The sequence below is a fragment of the Liolophura sinensis genome, chromosome 7 (assembly GCF_032854445.1).
Source record: "Liolophura sinensis isolate JHLJ2023 chromosome 7, CUHK_Ljap_v2, whole genome shotgun sequence".
Classification (NCBI taxonomy): Eukaryota; Metazoa; Mollusca; class Polyplacophora; order Chitonida; family Chitonidae; genus Liolophura; species Liolophura sinensis.
This window is the reverse complement of record NC_088301.1, coordinates 21,951,862-21,959,455: the sequence shown is the minus strand read 5'-3', so window position 1 is coordinate 21,959,455 and position 7,594 is coordinate 21,951,862. Positions and strand designations below refer to the sequence as shown.

The 7,594-nt window shown below is 44.3% G+C and overlaps 1 protein-coding gene across 1 annotated transcript; it reads left to right on the top strand.

Annotated features, from left to right (window-relative positions):
- The first annotated feature begins 5,417 nt into the window (after nt 1–5,417).
- LOC135470738 (pro-resilin-like) lies at nt 5,418–7,179 on the top strand. Its single transcript, XM_064749777.1, has 2 exons — nt 5,418–5,492; nt 5,884–7,179. The coding sequence occupies exons 1-2, from the start codon at nt 5,418–5,420 to the stop codon at nt 7,177–7,179; spliced, it is 1,371 nt and encodes a 456-aa protein (XP_064605847.1).
- Nucleotides 7,180–7,594: the final 415 nt, after the last annotated feature.

Genomic DNA, 7,594 nt, shown 5'->3' with positions numbered 1-7,594 from the left:
TTTTATACTTCTGGGCTTGTTAAGAGAGGAATTAACAACACACAACCCGAAAGAAATAAGTAGACAGAAACTGTAAAAAATAAGTGGACACACCCGTAGGAAATTATCCGACGAAGTCTAGACGAAGTAACCAGACGCGGAAAAAGTTCATGTAGAGAACATCGACGAAACAAGCGGACATAGCCTGGAGAAAATAAGAAATAAGTGTTCACGGAGAAACCAATGACAAATCTGGGGAAATAACCCGACACAGTCGAGAGGAAATGTTCGGACCCAGCCGAGAGGGAATAACTGTTCACGGAAAAAATGACAAATTTGGGGAAATAACAGTGGAGAGGAAATAAACTGTACACGGAGGAACCAATGACAAATTTGGGGAAATAACTGGTGTTACGAACGCCATCTTTATACATTGTATTATATTCTTTTTGTTTTACGGGTCATTGTATGACCTACATTTCCCCATTTATGTACGTTATAGCCTGCACTGTAATTCAGTCGAGCATTCCCGAGGCTTCGGTGTTTATGAGTTTAGTGTAATTGTATATAGGGTATACCTTCTTCAAAGATATACCTTTGAACTTTGATATTGAACTTTTTACCGGCTTTATTTCTTATTTGTATAATTTCTTACATACCTTTGTCTATGGGAGCTAGTGTTAAACGTTGTTTTGGAAAGGGATCTTGCGATTATCGACCTGGAACGCCTTTTAAGGACTACAAATAGTATATGAATGTCGGACATGACGCTTATATTCTGGAAATATGTGTGTTGTAAACATGTTTACGATCAAACCATCTAGAATTTTCTGTACGTTAACCTATAAATACAAGCGACGGAGTTGTGAAGTTCGCAGTCATACAAGTCCACTTGAGAGCAGTCATATTTACTGTCATCTACTGTGAAGGATTTTGCCGGGTTTGGAGATATCGGCTTTCACGTCATTCGGCATTCGTCATTTGTACTCCATTTTCTGTTCGCAGCACTTTGTGAGCTTGTGTTTTGCCACTTGCTACTTTTTGAGATATTATTTTTGGAGCCTGTATCCCTTATTGTCTCTTCGCGCGATGACGTACATTTAATCTCTCTCCACACTGAAAGTGATTTTGTATATATTTATGAAACATACATCGCCAGCATACAGGCGCTACTCTAGACTTGTCCGCCCTGAGAAGCTACACTTTCACGGGCAGTTGTGGAATGCCCCATTGTCAGCGTGCCGTGCACACAACAGCTTATCACCATGTGGGAAATTAACCGGACACAGCCGAGGGGAAATTTATTTATTTATTTGATTGGTGTTTTACGCTGTACTCAAGAATATTTCACTTATATGACGGGGGCCAGCATTATGGTGGGAGGAAACCGGACAGAGCCCGGGGGAAATCCTCGACCATACGGCCGGTGAGGAAGCCAGCATGAGCTGGACTTGAACTCACAGCGACCACATTGGTGAGATGCTCCTGAGTCATTACGCTGCGCTGGCGCGCTAACCAACTAGCCACGGAAGCCCCGAGAGGAAATAAATGGACACTGAGAAACCAATGACAAATGTGGGGAAATAACCGGACACAGAAGAAAAGAAATAACTGGACACGGAGAAACCAATGACAAATGTGGGGAAATAACCGGACACAGAAGAAAAGAAATAACTGGACACGGAGAAACCAATGACAAATCGGGGGAAATAACTGGACACAGCCGAGAAGAAATAACTGAACACGGAGAAACCAATGACAAATTTGGGGAAATAACCGGACACAGCCGATAGGATATAACTGGACACGGAGGAACTAATCACAAATTTGGGGAAATAGCTGGACATAGTCCGGAAGAAAAATCTTACAAAGCTGGGTGGAAATAAGCTCACTTCGCCATCTTTTTTTATTTGTCTATGTATTTCATGGGTGGTTTACGCCATACTCAAGAATATTTCACTTACACGACGGCAGCCAACATTATGGCGGGAGAAAACCGGGCAAAGGCCAGGGGAAACCCACAAATATCCAAAGTTTTTTTTGTAAGCAAATCGTGTTCATTTGAGAAATCTTAATGGCCACCCAGGTATTACCCAACCATAGCTTACAACACAGTGAAAGCCAGGAGTTTAGCCCCCCCCCCCTCCCCTCTCCCCGCCACATTATGCAATGTCGAAACCTGGGAGATTATTTTCCTGCCAATAATGTTTTCTCGATCTCTAATATCTCAACGTTGCGTAATATCACAGATGACATCAACAGCTTTAGGAAAGATGCCGTTTGTACCGAGTTTGTACCTCAAAGATAAGAGCGTTACTTTAAAGTTCTCCTCTAATATTGCCTTCTTCCTGACTGTGCTATATCTCAGGTCGATCAACCATGCCACGGTCGATATATAGCTGCATTGCTGAATACGTTTTTCAGAAGAAACTCTCCTACAGATGAATCCGTTACTCGTTTGACGCCTTCTGTGACTAACTCCAAAATGCTGTTAGCTTCGAGCGCTGCAGATAAAACCCAGCATCATGTAAGAAAAAAGTTGCTCCAACCAAAACAAAATAATGTAACTAGATTGCTTTGTAAGACTGAATGTTTCTTGCCTTTTTAAAAGGTTTCATATTGCTTTTGATTACGCTTTTCCAAATCGTTATAAACTCCAAATTCCACACTCGCATTTTACCTTCTTAATGAGTTGATCAAGTGCTCAGTGAAACAGTTAATGTTTTACTAAAGGAGCAGGGCATGTCATTGTGCTTTAAAATCCCATCGTCATGGCCATATGAAAATCTACATCATATGTAAGTAGCTCATATAATAGGTAGCCCATCGTAACGGCCATATTAATTCTACATCATATGTAGGTGGCTCAAATAATAGGTAACCCATCGTAACGGCCATATGAAAATCTACATCATATGTAGGTGGCTCAAATAATAGATAGCCCATCGTAACGGCCATATGAAAATCTACATCATATAGTAGGTAGCCCACCAATAGAAAGCCGTTCTCACGTGAATTAAGATTACATAAAATAGCAGAAAAAATTTGACGACCTTAAACAAGGGTTTTGTTCACTTATTTGCCCACTCACAAGTTATTAACTCGTGTATAGTCATGCTGGAATGAATAAATACGGTAGACCTATCATCCGTCTGGTCTCTTAAGAATAATCCAACAATCAAACTACTTTTAATTTCCAACATTTTACAACCGGCCCAACTCTATTGTTGAAAGATTAGGGCTATCGTGGCTGTGGAGTGAATGTGTAGAAGAATCCAGCTGGCTGTGGGCTTGGAAGGCCTGTTCGGAGCCTGTGGATGGACGCGGAGTTTGGTTTCCTTGAATAACTGAAATGTTCTTGAACACCAACCAAATAAATAAACAAATCAATACTTGGCTTGGCGACTTTTTGAATGTAACTGAAAAAGGAAATTAAACTGCCCATTTTGGAACAACTCAATTAAGAAATTACTCATTCAACTTCAACATTATAAAGAAATTCAAGAGTACAGAAAGAAATGCTAATTCTGTGAGTGAGCGCTTAGCAATTCATGGAGGAAATTAGTTCACCCGTGTCACCCACGAAATGGAGAGAATTTATTGGCCTCTTGAGAAGAGCAATACTTAAATCTTTTGTCCCGCGAGAACAATGTATTTACAGAGGTACCTGGGAGTCTTTGCATTGTTTTAATGTTATTGTATATTGAATGTGATGACATCACAGCATTTTAGGTAATTCTAGACCCGTGACAGCTTCTAAATTCCAATTAACATTTCTTTACCTAATTCTGCTTAAGCCACGATGATAGGGGATATGTAATTTGTTATTATTTAAGAATTTATTGCTGTTATTAATAGACCGAATTCACCTGTCACGTGTTGCCATCTGCACATTATCTTCGCTGCTCTGGTTCTACTCTCTATGCTGTACGTCTATCACACTGTTGCCCCTGCTCTAGTCCTAATCTCTATGTTATTCGTCTATCACACTGTCGACGCTGCTCTTGCCATCTGCACATTATCTTCGCTGCTCTGGTTCTGCTCTCAAGGCTGTACGTCTATCACACTGTCGACGCTGCTCTGGTTCTGCTCTCAATGCTGTACGTCTATCACACCGTCGTCGCTGCTCTGGTTCTGCTCTCAAGGCTGTACGTCTATCACACTGTCGTCGCTGCTCTGGTTCTGCTCTCAAGGCTGTACGTCTATCACACTGTCGACGCTGCTCTGGTTCTGCTCTCAAGGCTGTACGTCTATCACACTGTCGTTGCTACTCTGGTTCTACTCTCTATACTGCACGTCTTTAATTACATTATACATTCTTCTCTAAAATCTCAGTTTCCGAGAAACTGACAGATAATTCTTAGAGGAATGCGGAATATAGGAAATGCTTGTGGATTTTTGTGTTTGTCCAGTTTCTAGTCTGAATTAAAACACTCTCTGAATATGAACCTCTCAGTCAAACAAAATATACATGTGGATATTGCAGAGACTTCGTAATTTATATTTGGCTATCATATGCGACGGAGATATGAATCATAAATTTAAGGAAAGCTGCTGGGGGAACGTAGTCTATTATTGAAGTATACACGACAGCTTTAAGATCGAGATAGACTGTTTTTTTTATCGTTTTCTAATTGATATTCAATTTGAAAAAAAGAAAAACGTAAATAGAAAGGCTGGTTGTGTTGGGGTTTTTTTGGATGTTTTCCAAGTCAGCGATATTAGAGTGAACACGTTTAGAAGGTGCCTGCTTGATGTATCAACAAACTTAGGTAAAGCTTTGAACTTTTCAATGACGCATTGAGACGTGTAAACTAATTTCCAGCAAATCTTAACCCAGGAATATCGGGTACAGTGCGTTCCGCTTGAACTGTTGTAATTTGTGCCTGGTTCTAATCTCCACGCATTGTTTAATGATTTCATGAATAATTTACCGATTCAATTCTTATTAACAAATGTTTCAATCACTTAATTGGGACCAGTTTTGTACGCACAGGAATCTTCAACTTCTCTGTCCAAGGACATAAACACACCGCGCCTTGTGTGTCCTGATGATTGAAAGACAAGCGACTTAATCACTAGGCCCTGACCCGTCTAAGGATTCAAAAGGCTACAATAAAAGTCCTCTAGTCACAGAAATCTGAGTGAGTGAGTGAGTGCTTGGGGTTTAACGTCGCACCTAACAATTTTTCAGTCATATGACGACGAAGGAATCCTTAGAGTGCATGTAATGTGCCTCCTTGTTGCAGGACGGATTTCGGCTGCTCTTTTATCTAGTGCTGCTGCACTGAGACGCCTTACCAAAGGCAAGTAAGGCGCCCCGCCCAAGCCATAATACTGATACGGGTCAACCAGTCGTTGTACCATCCCTTTCATGCTGAACGCCAAGCGAGGAAGTTACAATTTCCTTTTTTAAGGTCTTAGATGTGACTCAGACCATGATTGACCCTGCATCTGCCGCTCCCGAAGCGAACGCTCTACCAACTGAGCTACCGGGGGCCGGTCACAGAAATGTGAAATAAATTATTACAAACAAGTTGACTAAAGATGACAGCGTAAACAAGTGAAACTAATCGACAGGGCAATGGGCCCACAGCAGAAAACCTTCTGCACTGCCCAGCCACTAATCGACAGGACAATGGGCCCATACCAAAAAGGCTTCTACACTGCCCAGCCACTAATCGACAGGGCAATGGGCGCACACCAAAAAAACTTCTACACTGCCCAGCCACTAATCGACAGGGCAATGGGCCCACACCAGAAAAGCTTCTATACTGCCCAGCCACTAATCGACAGGACAATGGGCCCAGAGCAGAAAACCTTCTGCACTGCCCAGCCACTAATCGACAGGGCAATGGGCCCATACCAAAAAGGCTTCTACACTGCCCAGCCACTAATTGACAGGGCAATGGGCGCACACCAGAAAAGCTTCTATACTGCCCAGCCACTAATCGACAGGACAATGGGCCCAGAGCAGAAAACCTTCTACACTGCCCAGCCACTAATCGACAGGGCAATGGGCCCATACCAAAAAGGCTTCTACACTGCCCAGCCACTAATCGACAGGGCAATGGGCGCACACCAGAAAAGCTTCTATACTGCCCAGCCACTAATCCACAGGACAATGGGCCCAGAGCAGAAAACCTTCTGCACTGCCCAGCCACTAATCGACAGGGCAATGGGCCCATACCAGAAAACCTTCTACACTGCCCAGCCACTAATCAACAAGGCAATGGGCCCAGAGCAGAAAACCTTCTACACTGCCCAGCCACTAATGGAGAGAGCAATGAGCCCACAGCAGAAAAGCTTCTACACTGCCCAGCCACTAATGGACAGGGCAATGGGCCCACACCAAAAAAACTTCTCCACTGCCCAGCCACTAATCGACAGGGCAATGGGCCCACACCAGAAAAGCTTCTGTACTGCCCAGCCACTAATCGACAGGACAATGGGCCCAGAGCAGAAAACCTTCTGCAGTGCCCAGCCACTAATCGACAGGGCAATGGGCCCATACCAGAAAACCTTCTACACTGCCCAGCCACTAATCAACAGGGCAATGGGCCCACACCAGAAAAGCTTCTACACTGCCCAGCCACTAAACGACAGGACAATGGGTCCACGTCAGAAAAGCTTCTACACTGCCCAGCCACTAATGGACAGGGCAATGGGCCCACGCCAGAAAACCTTCTAAACTGCCCAGCCACTAAAGGACAAGTCAATGGGTCCACACCAGAAAAGCTTCTACACTGCCCAGCCACTATTCGACAGGGCAATGGGCACACAGTAGAAAAGCTTCTACACTGCCCAGCCACTAATGGACAGGGCAATGGGCCCACACCAGAAAGGCTATTAAACTGCCCAGCCACTAATCGACAGGGCAATGGGCCCACACCAGAAAAGCTTCTACACTGCCCAGCCACTAATGGACAGGGCAATGGGTCCACACCAGAAAAGCTTCTACACTGCCCAGCTACCAATGGACAGGGCAATGGGTCCACACCAGAAAACCTTCTACACTGCCCAGCCACTAATCGACAGGGCAATGGGCCCACACCAGAAAAGCTTCTACACTGCCCAGCCACTAGTCGACAGGGCAATGGGTCCACACCAGAAAACCTTCTACACTGCCCAGCTACTAATCGACAGGGCAATGGGCCCACACCAGAAAACCTTCTACACTGCCCAGCCACTAATCGATAGGGCAATGGGCCCATACCAAAAAAGCTTCTACACTGCCCAGCCACTAATCGACAGGGAATGGGCCCACAGCAGAAAACCTTCTACACTGCCCAGCTACTAATCGACAGGACAATGGGCCCACACCAGAAAACCTTCTACACTGCCCAGCTATTAATCGACAGGACAATGTGCCCACCCCAGAAAAGCTTCTACACTGCCCAGCCACTAATGGACAGGGCAATGGGTCCACGTCAGAAAAGCTTCTACACTGCCCAGCTACTAATCAACAGGGCAATGGGCCCACGCCAGAAAACCTTCTAAACTACCCAGTCACTAATTGACAGGACAATGGGCCCACGCCAAAAAAGCTTCTACACTGCCCAGCCACTAATGGACAGGGCAATGGGTCCACACCAGAAAAGCTTCTACACTGCCC

Excerpts from the sequence above, each read along its gene's own strand:
- LOC135470738 (XM_064749777.1), top strand. The coding sequence starts at position 5,418 with ATGATTGACCCTGCATCTGCCGCTCCCGAAGCGAACGCTCTACCAACT. Across the intron at positions 5,493-5,883 it reads CGGGGGCCGGTCACAGAAAT|GGCAATGGGCGCACACCAGA; the intron begins GTGAAATAAATT and ends ACTAATTGACAG.